Source organism: Oncorhynchus masou, chromosome 5 (assembly GCF_036934945.1).
Source record: "Oncorhynchus masou masou isolate Uvic2021 chromosome 5, UVic_Omas_1.1, whole genome shotgun sequence".
NCBI lineage: Eukaryota > Metazoa > Chordata > Actinopteri > Salmoniformes > Salmonidae > Oncorhynchus > Oncorhynchus masou.
Genome location: NC_088216.1, coordinates 59,123,864 through 59,144,713, shown reverse-complemented (window position 1 = coordinate 59,144,713; position 20,850 = coordinate 59,123,864). Strand labels below are relative to the sequence as shown.

The 20,850-nt window shown below is 44.5% G+C and overlaps 1 protein-coding gene across 2 annotated transcripts in view; it reads left to right on the top strand.

Moving 5' to 3' along the window:
- LOC135539974 (receptor tyrosine-protein kinase erbB-3-like) overlaps positions 1-20,850 on the top strand; it is a 36,145-nt gene that overhangs the window by 3,212 nt on the left and 12,083 nt on the right. Inside the window, exons 2-17 of one of the 2 annotated variants that reach the window (XM_064966252.1) lie at positions 7,358-7,512; positions 12,536-12,722; positions 13,547-13,672; positions 13,906-13,968; positions 14,099-14,217; positions 14,346-14,487; positions 14,681-14,794; positions 14,931-15,048; positions 16,588-16,661; positions 16,777-16,867; positions 17,257-17,274; positions 17,904-18,121; positions 18,250-18,382; positions 18,493-18,586; positions 18,779-18,933; positions 19,042-19,095. In XM_064966252.1, coding sequence (XP_064822324.1) covers positions 7,358-7,512; positions 12,536-12,722; positions 13,547-13,672; positions 13,906-13,968; positions 14,099-14,217; positions 14,346-14,487; positions 14,681-14,794; positions 14,931-15,048; positions 16,588-16,661; positions 16,777-16,867; positions 17,257-17,274; positions 17,904-18,121; positions 18,250-18,382; positions 18,493-18,586; positions 18,779-18,933; positions 19,042-19,095 — 1,861 coding nt within the window. The remainder of the gene's footprint in view (positions 1-7,357; positions 7,513-12,535; positions 12,723-13,546; positions 13,673-13,905; positions 13,969-14,098; positions 14,218-14,345; positions 14,488-14,680; positions 14,795-14,930; positions 15,049-16,587; positions 16,662-16,776; positions 16,868-17,256; positions 17,275-17,903; positions 18,122-18,249; positions 18,383-18,492; positions 18,587-18,778; positions 18,934-19,041; positions 19,096-20,850) is intronic. The other variant, XM_064966253.1, reaches the window with a different exon arrangement.

Sequence of the window (20,850 nt, the reverse complement as noted above, 5' to 3'; positions counted from 1 at the left end):
TATTAAGCTGGAATTATATTTTTCTTATCCTGTATATTTAACATAGAAATTCAACCCATCATGAATCTAACCTCTAATGGTATAGTGTTTGGTTAGACTTAGGTCCTGTCCCTATGGCACCTTATTCCCTATATAGTGCACTACTTTTGACCAGAGCCCAGATCTCATATTACTGTATTGATATTTATTTGTATTTTTTATTGATATCAAATGTATCATTTGTTCAGTTCTTTATTACAAATGTAATTATTTGTCACATTTGACTGTGTAAATTCTTGAATGCTACTTTTTCTTCTGAGAGTGAGGTGAATATATATCTTGTTTTGCAGCAAAATGTGGTTGTTTGTATCTCTGAAATGAAACCATCCAGTGAAAGTCTGAACAACCCCATGCCACGATTAGATGTGGAAAAAAACACACCAATCTCTTTGGTAAATTCTTTAAACCAAAAACGCTCTTTTGCCAACATTTCTGAAAATGGATATATCTCGTTTTGGAATGTGTTGATCCTGTGTGTTGTGTGTTGATCCTTCTGCTCTGTGTGTTTGTGTGTTTGTGTGTGTGAGTCAGTGTGTGTGTGTGTCAGTGTGTGTGTGAACATACATCTCAGTGAGGCGTGTATGTGAGAATAGACCTCTAAGGTATGCAGTAATCTGTTGGCATCCTGAGCCAAGTTTCTGTTTACCTCATCCACCGTTTCTATCGCTTTATAGAAATAGTTTATCTCCTCCTACCTCCATTCTTTCTTTTCTTTCCCTCCCTTTTCTTTCCTGTGGAAACAGCTGAATGAAAATGACTACTAAACCTGATCCAGGACTGAGAAATGTTTTCTAGTGTGTTAGGTTACTGTCTATGGCAGTAATGTTTTTTAGTGTGTTTGGTTGGTCTAAGGAAATGGACAATGACACCACTATCTAGCCTTGACTGCATATGCAACAGAGAAAAATAGTCAGGAGAAAATGGAAAAGAGGTATAGAGTCTAGGAAAATATCTTCATTATGAGAGAGAGAGAGAGAGAGAGAGAGAGAGAGAGAGAGAGAGAGAGAGAGAGAGAGAGAGAGAGAGAGAGAGAGAGAGAGAGAGAGAGAGAGAGAGAGAGAGAGAGAGGAGCTTCTATACCAGAACCCTGGGGCCCTGGGCTTGCTCCTAAATGTCGACTGCATGAACTTTCCAAAAATCATTGAACAGTCATGATGTTTTGACAACAGTCGACTGCAATTTTATGCAGCTGCTCTTCATCAACTTCATCCTGCAGTCATCATCTGCATTGTGGGAGACTCTATTGTCAACCAAGAGTGTTTTTGTTTGACCCGTACAAACGTGACTAAAGACATGACTTAAACAGGAAGCAATTGGCCACAATTTCTGTGTACAGTAGATAAACAGTGCATTTGGAAAGTACTCAGACCCCTTGACTTTTTCTTCCTCTCCACATGCATAGAATACAGCGGGTGTAACGATACAGTGAAATGCTTACTTCCAGCTCTTCCTCAACAGTGCAGAATATATGTGAAATAGCAAAACTATCATTATAAATGGAGCGGTTTTAGCCCTAAATGCTGATTGGCTGAAAGCCATGGTATAGGAGACCGTATATCATGGGTATGAGAAAACATGTATTTTTACTGCTCTAATTACATTGGTAACCAGTATATAATAGTTTTGCTACTGTATATTGTATATTTAAGCAATAAGGCCCGCGGGGGTGTGGTATATGGCCAATATACCAAGGATAAGGGCTGTCAAAAGGTTGCTGAATCGAATTCCCGAGCTGGTAAAAATCTGGTAAAAATATGTCGTTCTGCCCCTGAGCAAGGCAGTTAACCCACTGTTCCCCGGGCACCGAAGACGTGGATGTCGATTAAAGCAGCCCCCCGCACCTCTCTAATTCAGAGGGGTTGGGTTAAATGCGGTAGACACATTTCAGGTGAAGGCATTCAGTTGTATAACTGACTAGGAATCCCCCTTTCCTCTTTCTTAGTCACAACGCGATGCAGAGTTCCTGGATACAGACCATAACAGTGGTATATTGGCCATATATCACAAACCCGCGGGCCTTATTTGTTAAATATACAATATACAGTAGCAAAACTATCAATATACAAAGTAGATTAATAAAAGTAATACAAATAGTAAGAAAATAACAAGAGCACAATAGTCGATTAAAAAAAGACAAGGCAATACAATATATAATATAGAAGACAAAAAGTTACCATTCTATACAAACAATGTGAAACAGTGTACAGGAACACTATGGAGGTAGATAACGTGGCTGAACAGCATCTGATGACCTTCTTTGTGTACAATTATTGTACTTGCATACACATTAGTGTTTGTCTGGTGATTGTACATGTTTGTGATTTTGTTTGCCTGGGTGTACATGTGCAGGTGCACAGGACTTTTTCTCAACAGGTAATTGAACTGGCTGAGTGTCAACAGCTTTAAGCCATCCACTGATAGCAGTGACCCAGCTCAGGCTTCTCCCAGTACTTAATCTAGGTGGGGTAGTGATAAGATGGTTCGCAGTGGGCAATGTACACAGAAGAACATAATTACAATCTAATGATAATTACAATTCCAAGGCCCAAACGTGTCTACACTGCACAAAGTCCATGGCCCAATTTGAGCTGAACAGAACAGTACACATGCTTAAATGACACTCTCTCGTGTTGTAACTTGTACACCTATCATCTAGCTGGTGATTCGTTATATATAAAAAAGTATGTTCCTTGTTTATTACACGTTTAATACACACATGCAATCTCACAATGGCAGATTGCACATATGCAAGTGCTGGGCAAGAGCAAAATGTGCAACCTTGTGGGTGTCCAGGACTGGAATGTAGCATGCTGCTAGGTACACTTAGAAAAAAAGGTGCTGTCTGGATCCTAAGGAGAACCCTTTGAAGAACCACTTTTTATTCAAGGTAGAACCCTATTGGGTTCCATGTCAAACTAATTCCACAGACGGTTCTAAACTCAGCAAAAAAATAAACGTCCTCTCACTGTCAGCAAACTTAACATGTGTAAATATTTGTGTGAACATAACAAAATTCAACAACTGAGATATAAACTCAACAAGTTCCACGGACATGTGACTAACAGAAATTGAATAATGTGTCCCTAAACAAAGGGGGGGGTGTCAAAATCAAAAGTAACAGTCAGTATCTGGTGTGGGACCATGACGCACTCTACACCTCCAAATAGGTCCCGCTCCAGAGTACAGGCCTCAGTGTAGTGCTCATTCCTTTGACGATAATCCCGAATCCGACGATCACCCCTGGTGAGACAAAACCATGACTCATCAGTGAAGAGCACTTTTTGCCAGTCCTGTCTGGTCCAGCGACGGTGGGTTTGTGCCCATAGGCGACATTGTTGTTGGTGATGTCTGGTGTTCTCCTATGGGGACAACCAAAGAACCCTTTTGGAACCCTTTTTTCTAAGAATGTAGTGTTCAGGAATTTAGACCCTCTACCCAGGTAGAGTCAGTGTGCTCTGTCTGACTGGGATTGATGTCCAAGTGTGTCCAAATTCCTCTAGACTAGCACCTGTGACCCTCTCTCTCTTGCTCCTTCACAAGCACAATAAAGTAGCTGCTATCTCTGCTTTATGATGGCTGGGCCTGCTCATTGGACTGTTATCACATGCTATACGTTACTCTCTCCAGAATCACCTTCTAGCTTTTACAGATTGTTATTCCCTGTGTGAATCTAATGAACTAGTACATGTTAACACGTTCGGTGCTCATGTCTATGTGACTACTCAGTCTCCAGATTTAATTCAGAACATGTATTTCGATCATTGCGAGAGCACAGGAACACAGCACATAGACAACATGTGAGAACACACGAACTAGACAACATTCTCACACCCTGATCTATTTCACCTGTCTTGTGCTTGTCTCCTCCCCCCACCAGGTGTCTCTCATTTGTTCCATTATCTCCTGTGTATTCATACCTGTGGGTTTTGTTTGTCTGTTGCCAGTTCATCTTGTCTCGTCAAGCCTACCAGCATGTTTTTCCGTACTCCTGTTTTTCTAGTCCTCCCGGTTCCGACCTTTTCTGCCTGCTCTGACCCTGAGCCCGCCTGCCATACCATTCTGCCTGCCCTGACCTCGAGCCTGCCTGCCATTCTGTACCCATCTGACTCTTACAAATTTCTGCCTGTCCTCGACCTGCCTCTTTCCAGCCCCTTGTCTTTTAATAAATACCAGAGAATCAAACCATCTGCATCCTGTCCCTCATTATAGTAGGAACTGGCTATGACGGACCCAGCAAACTCGGTCCAGCTCCGCAACACTGTCTCCCTGCATGGAGCCACCATTGGAAGACATGAGGAGCTACTCCAGAATCTTATGGAAGGACTCCATACTTTGGCGGAATGCCATGACCAGGGCTTCAAATCATTACTGGAACAATTCCGTGGACTATCTTTCCGGAAGCATGTCACAACGGAGACCTCCCAGATGCTCAGTAATCCCCCTACAGTGGTGATTTTTGTCTAGCCTCACCCGGCTTCCCAAGAACCCCACTTACCTCCTCTGGAGCGCTATGCTGGGGATCCTGGAACCTGCCAGGCGTTTCATTCCCATAACACTGATGTCTGGAACGGCGCACACCTGAGCTACAGCGGTTTAAGAGCAACAATCCACCATTTGCCTTCGTCTGCAGGATTTTGTAGCGGATGTGAGGAAGGTGTTCGATTCTCCAGGGTCCGGGAGAGGTGGCCCGAAAGCTACTTCTACTACGTCAAGACTCCGGTAGTGTGGGAGACTACGCGGTAGACTTTCGCACATTGGCTGCTGAGAGTGCCTGGAACTTGGAGTCACCATTTGACACCTTCCTTCATGGATTATCGGAGGAGATTAAAGACGAGCTCGCAGCTCGAGTGTTAACCTTGAACCTCGACTCCCTCATTGCTTTAACCATAAGGATAAGGGCACCTATGGGTGATTGTTGGGCACCTATGGGAATGCAGGAGGGAGAGGAGGTCTGTTCTCGTCCACACTCGCTCTTCCACGGCTGCTTCCACCGAAGAAACCCGGAAGTCCCCGACGCCTGCATTCCCGAGAGGATCCGATGTCACCCGAGCCCCCACCTACTGATGAGCCTGGTATTTTACTGGACAGGTGGATATGTAACGCTGGTGGGCCATACTGGGAGTCTTCTAACTCGTATTACTCGTACTCCTTTCCATGTTATCCTGCTGTGGGGTGACCGGTCTAAATCTCTCCGGATGCTCATTGACTCTGGGGCTGACGAGAGCTTCATGGACGCTACTCTAGTATCTGAGCTGGGTATCTCCACACAACTCCTCTACATTTCCATGGAAGCCAGAGCACTGGCGGCGCTTCTTTCGAGGCTACAGCACCCAGGCTTCTCCCCTCTCTGCACTCACTTCTTCTAAGGTGCTGTTCACATGGTCCCCAGCTGCCGACACTGGGTTTTTGGATCTCAAGCATCGTTTCACCACAGCCCATCCTCATCCATCCGGATGTTCGTGGTGGAGGTTGACGCCTCGGATGTTGGAGTGGGGGCCATTCTGTCCCAACGTTCGGCACAGGACCAAAAGTTGCACCCCTGCGCTTTCCTTTCTCATCGCCTGAATTCTGCTGAGAGGAAATATGCCATTGGTTATCGAGAGCTTCTTGCAGTCAAGATGAAGAGTAGAAGGAGGAGGAGTAGAAGCATTGGCTTAATGGGGCAGAACACCCATTGTTAGTTTGGACCGACCATAAGAATCTTGAATATGTCCGCATCGCCAAACTCCTCAACTCTAGACAGGCTCATTGGGGTCTGTTATTCACTCGGTTTAACTTTATGTGACGACCCTCCCACTCTGTCTGCCGTATTCTGTCTTTGTTCTTGTTTCCTTATTAGGATGCCGGTGGGCGGAGATGGGGAGGGTCGTCAGCTACATGGGAAACACCTGGGCCAGGTGTGTCCCAGGATAAATAGACCTCTTCCACATTCATGGAAGAGAGTCTCTCCATGCAGACACCATTGTGGATTGTGTTGTGGTTCTTGGTGGCCTTTTGTTTGTTTGCATTGGCACCTTTCAACACCCTGCATTATCACATTCATGCAAAACACTCACTTACACTACTGATTACTGATTACACACACCATTGTATATTTTCCTTAGTTGCTTTGGTTAATAAATATATATGTTGTTACTCCTTATCTCCACGTTGACTCCCTTTGTTACGGGCTTTGAGCCGGTTCGTGACCCCATCACCTACCGCCCTGGGTCCAAGAATGTTAAGCCTGATGCTCTCTCCCGCCTTTACAGTTCTGCGGCCACACAATCAGACCCAGAGATCATCCTCCCTACCTCCTGTCTCACTGCTACACTTGTCTCGAGAATCAAGAGCCTGGTCCACAAGGTGCACCAGGCAGGGGGCATGGCTAACTGGATGTTCGTCCCTGATTTGGCCCGGTCCTGAATGGGCCCATTCTTCAAAGCTTACCTGTCATCTCGGCTCTAGCTGGACCCTGGCTTTCATCCAATAACGTTTCATCCTACAATGGTCGCCCTGACCCGGAGCCCGCTTGCCTCCCTGTACCCATCCGACTCTGACCTGGTTTACGAACTATTGCTTTTCCTCAACCTGCCTTTTGCCTGCCCCTTGTCTATTAATAAATACCAGAGACTCGAACCATCTGCTTCCTGTGTCTGCATTTGGGTCTCGTCCTGTTTCGTTATTAACATGGTCTATCTCTTTAGGGTAGTTACAAGCAAGCCTGTGTGCAGTTCAACATCCCATCAGATCCAACACAGTATGGCTTGTTCTTAGCTACCTTTCAATCTGTGAATAAATTACCTATTGGTATATAGGGAAACATATTCATCGAACAGCAACTGGAAATAAAAATACAAACACGTTATTATACAGAGTTAGCCTCTCTTCCTTCCTCTTTCCCTTTCTCTTTCTCTCTCTTTGGACATCTGGCTGAGATTTGAATAGCAAAACAGTCTCTCTGTCCCAATGACATGGAAAAGGACTGGACTCCTACAGGCCACAATAAACAAGGCCCAGTATGTCTGCCCCAGAGACAGTCAGTTACTGTATTGAATGTAGCACTGGCCTCAGCCTATTTCACATCACATGTATCCATTCTGGCCGTTAGCATGCAAAGCTAAAGGGCATGAGAAATGAGCATAAACAAATGAATTATTATTCCTAGCACTGACAGTTATTACAGTACGTATTAGTCAGAGTTTGAATGTATGTTGTGAGCTGATGTGTTACATCAAAACTGCACCAAATGGATCAGTACTGACAACAACATAGGCTGGAGTTTTGAAGTGAAATCCTAAAAACTGAAGAACTATCTTTTGCCTTTCTTTCCCCGCAGTGATATGCTCCGGCACCCAGAACGCACTGAGCGTGACAGGAAGTTCACAGACACAGTACACACTGATGAAGGATATGTACAGTGGCTGTGAGATTGTCATGGGCAATCTGGAGATAACCATGATGGAACATTGGAGGGATTTCACTTTTCTACAGGTGAGGGGATGAACAGGTGGATGAATGGCAACAGGTGTGTGTGTGTGTTTCTTGCATCAGGAGTGTATGTATAATTTAGTCCAGTTCAACAGAAGTCTAAATATAGTGCTAGTCTATTTTCCTGACAACCAGTGGTGTTTAAGTACTTAAATAAAAATACTTGAAAGTATTACTTAAGTAGGTTCTTGGGGTATCTGTACTTTACTTTATTATTTATAATTTTGACGACTTTTACTTTTACTTCACTACATTCCTAAAGAAAATTATATACTTTAAATATTTTCCCTGACACCCAAAAGTACTTGTTACATTTTGAATGCTTAGCAGGACAGGAAAATGGTCAAATTCACACACTCAAGAGAACATCCCTTTTCATCCCAACTGCCTCTTGTCTGTCAGACTCACCAAACACAAATTCTTCATTTGTGAATGATGTCTGAGTGTTGGAGTGTGCCCCTAGCTATCCATAAATAAAATTAAAAAACAAGAATTGTAATTGCTAAAATGAAGAGTTTTACATTATTTATATTTGTACTTTTACTTTTGATCCTTAATTATATTTTAGCTATTACATTTACTTTTGATAATTAAGTACCTTTAAACCAAATACTATGAAAATTTTACTCAAGTAGTATTTTATTGGGTGACTTACTTTACTTGAGTCATTTCTATTAAGGCATCTTTACTTTTACTCAAGTATGACAATTGGGTACTTTTTCCACCACTGCTGACAACACTAAACACACAATCAGACATGTCAGGCCACAGACTTCCCTTTGCTGCACAGATAACTACTCAAAGCTCTTCTCAGTGTGTCTCCTGTGGATAATGTCACTGTCTCCTGTACAAAATGAGTCACCTTACATGCAGTTCTATAACCTTAGTCCAGGGCCGGCCCCAGGCATAAGCAATATAAGCAATTGCTTAGGGCCTCCAGCCACTAAGCGAGATCTGAACTTACTTTTGAGAGGTAGAATAGTAGAATATATACGGTGAAAGTTCGAAATTTCAAATCAAATCAAACTTTATTTTTATGCGCCAAATACAACAAGTGTAGACTTTACCATGAAATGCTTACTTACAAGCCCATAACCAACAGTGCAGTTCAAGAAGAGTTAAGAAAATATTTACCAAGTAGACAAAAGTAAAAAGTAAAAATAAAAAGTAACACAAAAATAATAACAATAACGATATATAAAGGGGGCACCAGTACCGAGTCAGTGTGCGGGGGTACAAGTTAGTTGAGGTAATTTGTACATGTAGGTGTGGATGAAGTGACTATGCATAGATAATAAATAGTGTGTAGCAGCAGTGTACAAAAGAGAGAGGGGGTCAATATAAAATGTACGGTGGTGATTTTATTAATTGTTTAGCAGTCTTATGGCTTGGGGGTAGAAGCTGTTGAGGAGCCTTTTGGTGCTAGACTTGGCACTCCGGTACCACTTCCCGTGCAGTAGCAAAGGAAACTGTGTGACTGGAGTCTCTGACAATTTTATGGGCTTCCCTCTGACACTGCCTGTTATATAGGTCCTGGATGGCAGGAGGCTTTGCCTCAGTGATGTACTGGGCCATTCGCACTACCCTCTGTAGCGCCTTACAGTCAGAGGCCGAGCAGTTGCCATACCAGGCGGTGATGCAACCGGTCAGGATGCTCTCTATGGTGCAGCTGTAGAATCTTTTGAGGATCTGGGGACCCATGCCAAATCTTTTCAGTCTCCTGAGGGGGAAAAGGTTTTGTTGTGCCCTCTTCACGACTGTCTTGGTATGTTTGAACCATGATAGTTTGTTGCTGATGTGGACACCAAGGAACTTGAAACTCTCAACCCGCTCCACTACAGCCCCGTCAATGTTAATGGGGGCCTGTTCGGCCTGCCTTTTCCTGTAGTCCACGATCAGCTCCTTTGTCTTGCTCACACTGAGGGAGTGGTTGTTGTCCTGGTACCACACTGCCAGTTATCTGACCTCCTCCCTATAGGCCGTCTCATCGTTGTCAGTGATCCGGCCTACCACTGTTGTGTTGTCAGCAAACTTAATGATGTGTTGGAGTCGTGTTTGACCACGCAGTCGTGGGTGAACAGGGAATACAGGAGGGGACTAAGTACATACCCCTGAGCAGTGTTAAGGATCAGAGTGGCAGACGTGTTGTTGCCTACTCTTACCACCTGGAAGCGTCCCATCAGGAAGTCCAGGACACAGTTGCAGAGGGAAGTGTTTAGTCCCAGAGTCCTTAGCTTAGTGATGAGCTTCGTTGGCACTATGGTGTTGAATTCTGAGCTGTAGCCAATGAACAGCATTCTCACATAAGTGTTCCTTTTGTCCAGGTGGGAAAGGGCAGCGTGGAGTGCGAATGAGATTGCGTCGTCTATGGATCTGTTGGGGTGGTATGCGAATTGGAGTGAATCTAGAGTATCTGGGAGGATGCTGTTGATGTGAGCCATGACCAGCCTTTCAAAGCACTTCATGGCTACCGATGTGAGTGCCACAGAGCGGTAACCATTTAGGCAGGTTACCTTCGCTTCCTTTGGCTCAGGGACTATGTTGGTCTGCTTGAAACATGTAGGTATTACAGACTCGGTCAGGGAGAGGTTGAAAATGTCAGTGAAGACACTTGACAGTTGGTCCGCTCATGCTTTGACTACACGTCCTGGTAATCTGTCTGGCCTAGCAACTTTGTGAACGTTGACCTGTTTAAAGCTCGGCTACCGAGAGCGTTATCACACAGTCATCCAGAACAGCTAGTGCTCTCGTGCATGCTTCAGTGTTGCTTGCCTTGAAGCGAGCATAAAAGGCATTTAGCTCGTCTGGTAGGGTCGCGTCACTTGGCAGCTCGCGTCTGGGATTCCCTTTGTAGTCCGTAATAGTTTTCAAGCCCTGCCAGATCCGACGAGTGTCAGAGCCGGTGTAGTAGGATTCAATCTTAATTCTGTATTGACGCTTTGCTTGTTTGATAGTTCGTCTGAGGGCATAATGGGATTTCTTATAAGCATCCAGATTTGTCTCCCGCTCCTTGAAAGCGGCAGCTCTAGCCTTTAGCTCGATGCGAATGTTGCATGTAATCCATGGATTCTGGTTGGGATATGTACGTACAGTCACTGAGGGGGACGACGTCGTCAATGTACTTGTTGATGAAGCCGATAACTGAGGTAGTGTACTCCTCAATGCCATTGGATGAATCCTGGAACCTAATTCCAGTGTGTGCTAGCAAAACAGACCTGTAGTATAGCGTCCTTGTCATCTGACCACTTCCGTATTGAGCGAGTCACTGGTACTTCCTGCTTTAGTTTTTGCTTGTAAGCAGGAATCAAGAGGATAGAATTATGGTCAGATTTGCCAAATGGAGGGTGGGGGATAGCTTTCTATGCATCTCTGTGTGTGGAGTAAAGGTAGTCTAGGAATTGTTTTTTTCTGATTGCACATGTGACATGTTGGTTAGAATTTGGTAAAACTGATTTAAGTTTCCCTGCATTAAAGTCGCCGGCCACTAGGAGTGCCGCTTTTGGGTGAGCATTTTCTTCTTTGCTTATGGCCTTATGGAGTTGGTTGAGAGCGGTCTTAGTGCCAGCTTCGTTCTGTGGTGGTAAATAGATTGCTACAATTAATATAGATGATAACTCTCTTGGTGGATAGTGTGGTCTACAGCTTTTCATAAGATACTCTACCTCATATTAGACATCGCGCACCAGCTGTTATTGACAAATAGACACACACTTCCACCCCTCGTCTTACCAGAGGTATCGTCTCTGTTCTGCCGGTGTATGGAAAATTCCGCTTGCTCTATATTGTCCGTATCGTCGTTCAGCAATGTCTCGGTGAAACATAAGATGTTACAGTTTTTAATGTCCCGTTGGTAGAATAATCTTAATTGTAGGTCATCAATTTTATTTTCCAATGATTGCACGTTCGCAAGAAGAACGGATGGCAATGGGAGTTTACTCGCTCGCCTATGGATTCTCAGAAGGCTGCCCGATTTGCGGACCCTTTTCCTGCGTTTTTTCTTCCTGCAAAAGGCGGGATTTGGGCCTGATCCAGTGAAAGCAGGATATCCTTCTTGTCCGACTTGTTAAAGGAAAAAGTTTCTTCCAGTCCGCATTGAGTAATCGCTGATGTCCAGAAGTTATTTTCGGTCATAAAAGACGGTAGCAGCAATATTATGTACACAATAAGTAAAAAAAAAAAAGTTATACAAAACGCAAAAAAAACTAACAAAATAGCACAATTGGTTGGGAGAATGTAAAATGTCAGCCGTGTTCTTCGGTGCCATCTTCATGTTTGGTTGTGCATCAGCAGTTTCTATTTTAACATTTCAGTCATTAAGCAGACACTCTTAACCAGAGTGACTTACAGGAGCAATTAAGGTTAATTGCCTTGCTCAAGGGTACATCGGCAGATTTTTCACCTAGTCGGCTCAGGGATTCAAACCATTCATAGTCACTCAATTAGCCATATCAGCTAACTAAGTCTTAGATTGGTAAATTTGTCTAGCCAGTTATGTAAACTTGTAGTAATCATGCCCATGGCAAAATATGTAGAATTGCAGGAAATTTGCTATAAAAGTGCAAAAATGTGTCTCCGCCCCTATGGCCATATGAGTAGAATTGCATGAAATGTGTTGCAAAGTTGCAAAAATGTTCACCCCATGGCAAAATGTCTATAACTGGAGACACACTGCCTACTTGGTGGCTGGGCCCCCAACAAAATTTTGCTTAGGCCCCCAAAAGGCTAGAGCCGGCCCTGCTTAGTCTCCTCCACACAGTGGTGCGGCCATGGTAACTGATCACACAGCCATGGTAACTGATCACACAGCCATGGTAACTTATCACATAGCCATGGAAACTGTCATGGTACTGTGATTAGCTAATGTTACGGCACTCATGGTAACTATTGATGAGTGCTAATTTGCTGTGTGCAGCCCTCCAAGATCAACAATGAGAAACATAGCCGTATCCTCATTCCATCTGCACTTTGGAGTAAAACTTTTTTGTTGACTCTTTCCCTCTTCCCTGACCTCTCTCCTCCCCTGTAGTCTATCAGAGAAGTGACAGGCTACATCCTCATAGCCATTAACCAGTTCAGCCGGCTGCCGCTGGACCAGCTCCGTATCATCAGAGGCACCACTCTGTTCGAGGAGCGCTTTGCTCTGGCTGTCCTCGTCAACTACCAGAAGGACGGCCAGCACGGACTGGAGGAGTTGGGCCTCACACACCTCACAGGTACACACATGCATGCACGCACACACAAACTCACGCACAAAGGCACACACACACACTCACACACACTCACACACATTCAAAAACATGTTAATGGAGATGAAGATAAGCCTTTAAGTGATACACATCATCATCATGAACAACAATATGGTTATCATGGTCCACATGTCAACTACCATGCCAACTTCAATAGTTAAATTTTAGGCTCCCGTCCCATCAAAGTGTCAGTGACAAATGGCAGGCATGTTACTACAACCCTCCCTCTCTAGAGTTGTAGTATGGCTGCGTGTGGGAGGCTGGACATGAAGAAAAGAGAGCCTGCTAGGCAGGTTGCATGTTACTGTTGGCACTCCCACACCCACATAGTACAACCACACCCCTTGTTGGCATGGATACAGTACAGTAGGGTTTAAGGAGGTGTGTGTGTGTGTGTGTGTGTGTGTCTGTGTGTGTGTGTGTGTGTGTGTGTGTGTGTGTGTGTGTGTGTGTGTGTGTGTGTGTGTGTGTGTGTGTGTGTGTGTGTGTGTGTGTGTGTGTGTGTGTGTGTGTGTGTGTGTGTGTGTGTGTGTGTGTCAGGTACAATATGAGTAGATGTCTTTATTGGAAGTCCCTGTTGAAGTGCCCTTTACTATGTACCCAACTGTCAGTGTAACATGAGAGGTGAGAGGAGGCACTATAGGGTGAGAGAGAAATACAGACTTGTGTCAGTTTTGATGTGGTTACTCACCAATGGGTTCTGGCCTGTTATGCCAATTATCTTGACTAGAAACAGTAAACTAATTGTTTGTCCTCCTTTGTGTGTGTGTGTGTGTGTGTGTGTTCCACAGAGATCCTGGAGGGAGGGGTGCAGATCATTCAGAATAAGTTCCTGAGCTACACCCCTCAGGTGAACTGGCTGGACATAGTGAAGGATGGAGCCTCTGAGGTCATCATCAACGAGAACGGGCCTGAACGTGAGTACAACCCAGCTCAGAAAGGCTTTATGAATACATTTGTTTGAAATTTGTTTGAGTACAGTGGGAGGTACATGGTAGGACACGCATAAGTCAATTGTCATGTTTATGTATTCAGATTAGTGGAGGGACAGCTACAGTACGGATAACTTTTATGTTAAATGGTAAGGATCTGTGTTTTTGTATACTGTAGCTTCTACGTTTTCTAACATTTCTGACATGTTGTTTTTCAGAGCCATGTGATGAGGCATGCCCAGGTCCATGTTGGGGGTCCAGGAATGACACCTGCCAGATCTGTTAGTCACCTGCTTCTCATTGTCTTGCAACACTAGATAACCCCTCTGTCGCATACAACCCAGCTCAGTCAGATCGCCTGGCTCAAAGTGTTCTCTCTCTCTCTGTCTCTCTCTCTCTCTCTCCCCCCAGTGACGAAGACAGTGTGTGCCCCTCAGTGTAATGGCCGCTGCTTTGGGAGGAGTCCCAGTGAGTGCTGTCATATGGAGTGTGCAGGAGGCTGCACCGGACCCCTGGACACAGACTGCTTTGTGAGTTTTCTGTACACACAAGCATACTGCAAAGAAGTGTTACCAGAAGTTCTGATAGTCATTTAATAGAAATGAATAGTTTAAACCTATACTACTAAGCAATGTATAACTATATTTTCTCTGTCCAGGCCTGCCGCAACTTCAACAACTCAGGCTCCTGTGTGCCGCAGTGTCCCCAGACCCTCATCTACAACAAGCACACCTTCAAACTGGAGCCCAACCCCAGCGCCAAGTACCAGTACGGCTCAATTTGCGTGGCCCAGTGCCCCAGTGAGTCCACACACAGCATGCTCTATCCACTACACCTCACCAGTCAACTCCTGGTCCTAATCATGATTATCATGACTACATTCAATCTATCAATTTCTAGCATGGTCCAATCTCCCTGTGTATTTTCCTATGGATTCTAACGATTTGTCTGTCCCTCTGCCCCACTCTTTCTCTGTCTCTCATTCCTCCACAGCTAATTTTGTGGTGGACGGGAGCTCGTGTGTGAGCAGCTGCCCCCCTTATAAGACGGAGGTGGAGAAGAAAGGAGTGAAGAGGTGTGAGCCCTGTGGAGGCCTCTGTCCCAAAGGTATCTGTCCAGTGTCCACACATACTGTACACCCATCAAATATCACAGATCTGTAGTGTCCTCTACTCCAGCAACCTGTCCTTTTCACTCATGTAGTGAAACTTTGGCTTTATTAATTATTTCCTCTCCTCTCTAGCTTGTCAAGGAACAGGCACAGCCTCTAGACAGACAGTGGACTCTCAGAACATTGACAGTTTCATCAACTGCACCAAGATCCAGGGAAGCCTGCACTTTCTGGTCACCGGGATCAAAGGGTGAGTGACAGTTGCAATGTCCTATCAAAATGGCATGACCTGAGGTGGTTTAATGATCGAAGACACTGCAGCTGGAGCACATGTACAATGTACCGCTGCCAGTATAGTTTCCAATCTGGCCCAATATGCTTTCAGCACTCTCTCCCCTACCTTTCACCTCTAGCTCTCTCTATGAAATACATTTTTTTTAAATACCTTAAAAAATCGACACCTTCCTAATATTGAGTTGCACCCCCCTTTTCCTTCAGAACAGCCTCAATTTGACGAGGCATGGACTCTATAAGGGGTCGAAGGGATCCCTTCCCACAGTTGTATCAAGTTGGCTGGATGTTCTTTGAGTGGTGGACCATTCTTGATATGGGAAACTGACATAGGAAACTGTTGAGTGTGAAAAACCCAGCAGCGTTGCAGTTCTTTTTAAAATGTCATTTTAATTATTTTTTTTGTGTGTTACTTTTACCCCTTTTTCTCCCTAATTTCATGGTATCCAATTGGTAGTTACAGTCTTGTCTCATCGCTGCAACTCCCGTACAGACTCGGGAAAGGCGAAGGTCGAGAGCCGTGCGTCCTCAGAGGCGCAATCCAACCGATGCCCACTTAACCCGGAAGCCAGCCGCACCAATGTGTCGGAGGAAACACTGTACACCTGGCCGTGCACATGGCAACCGTGTCAGCGTGCAATGCGCCCGGTCCGCCGCGGGAGTTGCTAGTGCGTGATGGGACCAGGACAACCCTGCCGGCCAAACCCTCCCCTAACTCGGATGACGCTGGGGCAATTGTGCGCCGCCCAATGGGTTTGCTGGTCGCAGCCGGCTGCGACAGAGTCTGGAATCAAACCCAGAATCTCTAGTGGCACAGCTAACACCAGCATTGCAGTTCTTGACACGCTCAACCGGTGCGCCTGGCACCTACTACCATAACCCATTCAAAGGCACTTCAATATTTTGTTTTGCCGATTCACCCTCTGAATGGCACACACATCATCCATCATCCATCCACATCCATCATCCATCCTTAATTGTCTCAAGGCTTAAAATCCATCTTTAACCTGTCTCCTCCGTTCATCTACACTGATTGAAGGGAATTTAACATGTGACATCAATAAAGGATCCTAACGTTCACTTGGATTCACCTGGTCAGTTTATTAAATAAAGAGCAGGTGTTCCTAATTTTTTATACACTCAATGTACAGATGTAGGATCTTAATTTGATTAAGATTTGTTTCTGAGAAATTTCCTGCACGGTATGCAAACTTGTAGTCTATTCAAGGTTAAAAAAGTCTTCTAAGGTTTCTAATTTCCACTTTAAAATGTCAGACATGATTTGCCCTAATGAAAAATGTATCATCCCCTACAAAAAACTTCCATTAATTATAATCCAGATAATAATTCACAAGTCCTGTTTCTGCAGGCTCTGTTTTCCTGCTGTAGCAAACTGTCTCAAATGAAGATCCTATATTCAAAATGACACAGTAATGTCAATTTGTTCCCTTTTCGTTGGTCCTCACTACTTCTCTGTTGGTTGATCTTCTACACACAGTGATCCCTACAACAACATCACAGCTTTGGATCCAGAGAAACTGAAGATCTTCAGAACTGTGCGAGAGATCACAGGTGTGTGTGTGTATGAATGTGTGTGTGTGTGTTTGAAGTTTCAAGTGCATGTGTCAGTTTAGTGATGTGTTTGTATGGTGTTCTGTGTTTGTAACACACCTTCTCCGGTTGCCAGACATTCTGAGTATCCAGTCATGGCCGGAAACTCTGACAGACCTGTCAGTGTTCTCCAACTTGACAACCATACAAGGAAGAACCCTTTACAGGTGACGATCTGTCTGTCTGACGTTATACTTGTGTCTCTGTCTCTCTGCACTAGACATATCTTGTTCACATTCTACAGTATGTGTACACTGAACCCATCACCATTTCCATCTGTGTTCAACTGCATTGTAGACATGCATGCATAGACTGACCTGTTGTGTCTTGTGTGTCTTGTCACCACTTTATCTCTCATCCTCTTTCACCCTTTTTCTCATTCTCTACTCTGTTCTCCTCTCTGTCTCTCTGTCTCTTCTGTCTCTTCTGTCTCTTCTGTCTCTCCTGTCTCTCTGTCTCTCTGTCTCTCTGTCTCTCTGTCTCTCTGTCTCTCTGTCTCACTGTCTCTTCTGTCTCTTCTGTCTCTCTGTCTCTTCTGTCTTGTTTGTCCCATCAGAGGAGGGCGCTCTAAAAGGTACAGTAGTGTTTGTGACAGCTGTTTTACTAATCTTCCTGGTATGACATCATACTTACACAATTTCCTCCTTATCACCTGTGACTATGCTAAGCAACATTTTGCTCAGAATTGGTTATGTGTTGTGTCTTGAACTGTATGAGAAGTGTCTCAGTTGGTGGTGGAGGGTGAGGTATTTGTGTTGAGGTATAAGGTAACCACTATCCTCATGATTGTACTTTGAACCTGATCATACCATATGACCATACACACTTCTATGTATAAGTGAAGAGTTGGGTACTGGGAGTCACTGGGTGAATAGGTGGTATTGATCAAACTAATCTCAAAGACAATGACATATACATTCTCTACATAGCAACATACACATTTTCTGTCTGCTGGTAGACAATTAGTGTTTGGGAGCAGCAATGACGAATGTGCGATTCATTTTTTTATCTGTCCTGACTTGATGTTCCCAGCTAAAGTTTACATTTGTACATATTTTGTCTGAAGTATCCTCCATTCCCTCCACCCTGATGGTTCTCCTCTCCCTGCTCCCTCACCTTTGACCCACTCTCCCACTGCCTCTCTACCCCTCTGCCCTGCTCATCTTCCTCCTCCTGTGTTATTGACTCCTCCCTCTTGTTCAGGGGCTACTCCCTGCTGGTGATGCGCATCCCGTCCCTGACATCTCTGGGGCTGCGCTCGCTGCGGAGGATCAACGACGGTGGCGTCTACATCACAGGAAACAAGAAGCTGTGCTACCACCACACTGTCAACTGGACACGCCTCTTCAGCAGCAGCTCCCGCCCACAGCGCCGCCAGAAGAACATTGACGTCAAGGAGAATCGTCTCCAGAGCCAGTGTGGTGAGACAGGGGGACTGAGGAGAGAGACTGGGTGAAATCTCAAAATCATTGAGTGAATATGGCGGGTAAACTAGTGAAGAACTAATAGTTTTTTGCATATTTGTCTGTTTGTGTGTGTGTGTGTGTAGTTGAGGAGGGGCACATGTGTGACCCACTGTGTTCGTTGGAGGGGTGTTGGGGTCCTGGTCCGGACCAGTGTATGTCCTGTAAGAACTTCAACCGAGGAGGAACCTGTGTCCATCAGTGCAGATTTCTCACTGGGTCAGTAGTCAGTCAAAACAATGTATCTTTATCATAATGTAGAGTATGTCTCAATGTGTGTGACTATGTTTTCAACCTATTTTTCAATCTCAATCTCTGTTTTTCTCCAGGGAGGGGCGTGAGTTTGCAGGGCCAAAAGCCGAATGTATGCCCTGTCACTCAGAGTGTGAGGTCCAGGAGGGACGGTTCACCTGCACAGGACCGGTATGCACACCTCTGACCAGATCTCTCAATGTGTCATAAAAAGACATAAACTCAGAGGGATCAGTTGAAAAGTGTCTCTCAAAATTCTCAGGACTATCTGAAATGTAACGCTTTACTGCCACCTTGTGGATTCTATTTTGGACTACAGTTACATGGAAATTGTCCTCTCTCTCCCTCTCTGTCTCTCTGCAGGGAGCTAATAAGTGTGTGGTGTGTGCGAGTCTGAGGGACGGTCCCCACTGTGTGTCCTCATGCCCTGAGGGAGTGATGGGGGAGAAGGGTCTCATCTTTAAGTACCCCAACCAGCAGAGACGCTGTGAACCCTGCCACCTCAACTGCACCCAGGGGTGAGAAACGAGTCAGAGAATGGTGTGTGTGTGTGTGTGTGTGTGTGTGTGTGTGTGTGTGTGTGTGTGTGCATGCGTGTTAAATATCTCTCTGTTCTGTGTTTTCAGTTGCTCAGGGCCAGGCATTGGGGACTGTTTGGACTCGTCCAGATTAACCACTAGGTGAGTGGAGCCTCTGTCTTTTCTCCACCTGTGACTGACAACCTGATATCTCCTCAATGTAATGACAATTAAAGTGTGTTCTGTGTTCTCTAGTCTAGAGCACAGCAATCTACATTATTGTACGGTGCATTCGGAAAGTATTCAGACCCCTTGACTTTTTCCACATTTTGTTACGTTACAGCCTTGATCTAAAATTGATCAAATAGATTGATGAGGGGGAAAAACTAACACTATAACGACAAAGCAAAAACTGAAATATCACATTTACATACAGTACCAGTCAAAAGTTTGAACTATTTTCTACATTTTAGAATAATAGTGAAGACATGTGGAGGCCAGATCATGTGATGCAGCACTCCATTACTCTCCTTATTGGTCAAATAGTCCTTACACAGCCTGGAGGTGTGTTTTGTCATTGTCCTGTTGAAAAACAAATGATAGTCCCACTAAGCGCAAACCGGATGGGTGGTGTATCGCTGCAGAATACTGTGGTAGCCATGCTGGTTAAGTGTCCCTTGAATTCTGAATAAATCACTGACAGTGTGACATGCACAGCACCTCCACACCATCACACCTCCTCCTCCATGCTTCACGGTAGGAACCGCACATGCAGAGATCATCCGTTGACCTACTCTGCATCTCACAAAGACACAGCAGTTGGAACCAAATATCTCAAATTTGGACTCATCAGACCAAAGAACAGATTTCCACCGGTCTAATGTCCATTGCTCGTGAATCTTGGCCCAAGCAAGTCTCTTCTTCCTATTGGTGTCCTTTAGTAGTGGTTTCTACCTTGAAGAACTGATTCATACAGTCTCCTCTGAGCAGTTGATGTTGAGATGTGTCTGTCACTTGAACTCTGTGAAGCATTTACTTGGGCTGCAATTTCTGAGGCTGGTAACTGTAATGAACTTATCCTCTACAGCAGAGGTAACTCTGGGTCTTCCTTTCCTGTGGTAATCCTTGTAAGAGCAAGTTTCATCATAGGGTGGGATGGTTTTTGCGACTGCACTTGAAGAAACTTTCAAAGTTCTGGAAATTTTCCGAATTGACTGACCTGCATGTCTTAAACTAATGATGGACTGTCGTTTGTCTTTTCTTATTTGAGCTGTTCTTGCAATAATATGGACTTGGTCTTTTACAAAAATATACCATCCCTACCTTGTCACAACACAACTGCTTGGATCAAATTCATTAAGAAGGACATAAATTCCACAAATTAACTTTAAACAAGGCACACCTGTTAATTGAAATGCATTCCAGGTGACTACCTCATGAAGCTGGTTGAGAGAATGCCAAGAGTGTGCAAAGCTGTCATCAAGGCAAAGGGTGGCTACTTTGAAGAATCTCAGATATAAAATATATTTTGATTTGTTTTACACTTTTTTGGTTACTACACAATTCCATATGTGTTATTTCCTAGTGTTGATGGCTACAATGTAGTCAATGGTAAAAAAATAAAGAAAAACCCTTGAATGAGTAGGTGTGTCCAAACTTCTGACTGGTACTGTAAGTATTCAGACCCTTTACACAGTGCTTTGTTGAAGCATCTTTGGCAGCAATTACATCCTCGAGTCTTCTTTGGTATGACGCTACAAGCTTGGCACACCTGTATTTGGGGAGTTTCTCCCATTCGTCGCTGCAAATCCTCCCAAGCTCTGTCAGGTTGGATGGGGAGTGTTGCTGCACAGCTACTTTAAGGTCTCTCCAGAGATGTTTGATCAGGTTCAAGTCCAGGCTCTTGCTGGGCCACTC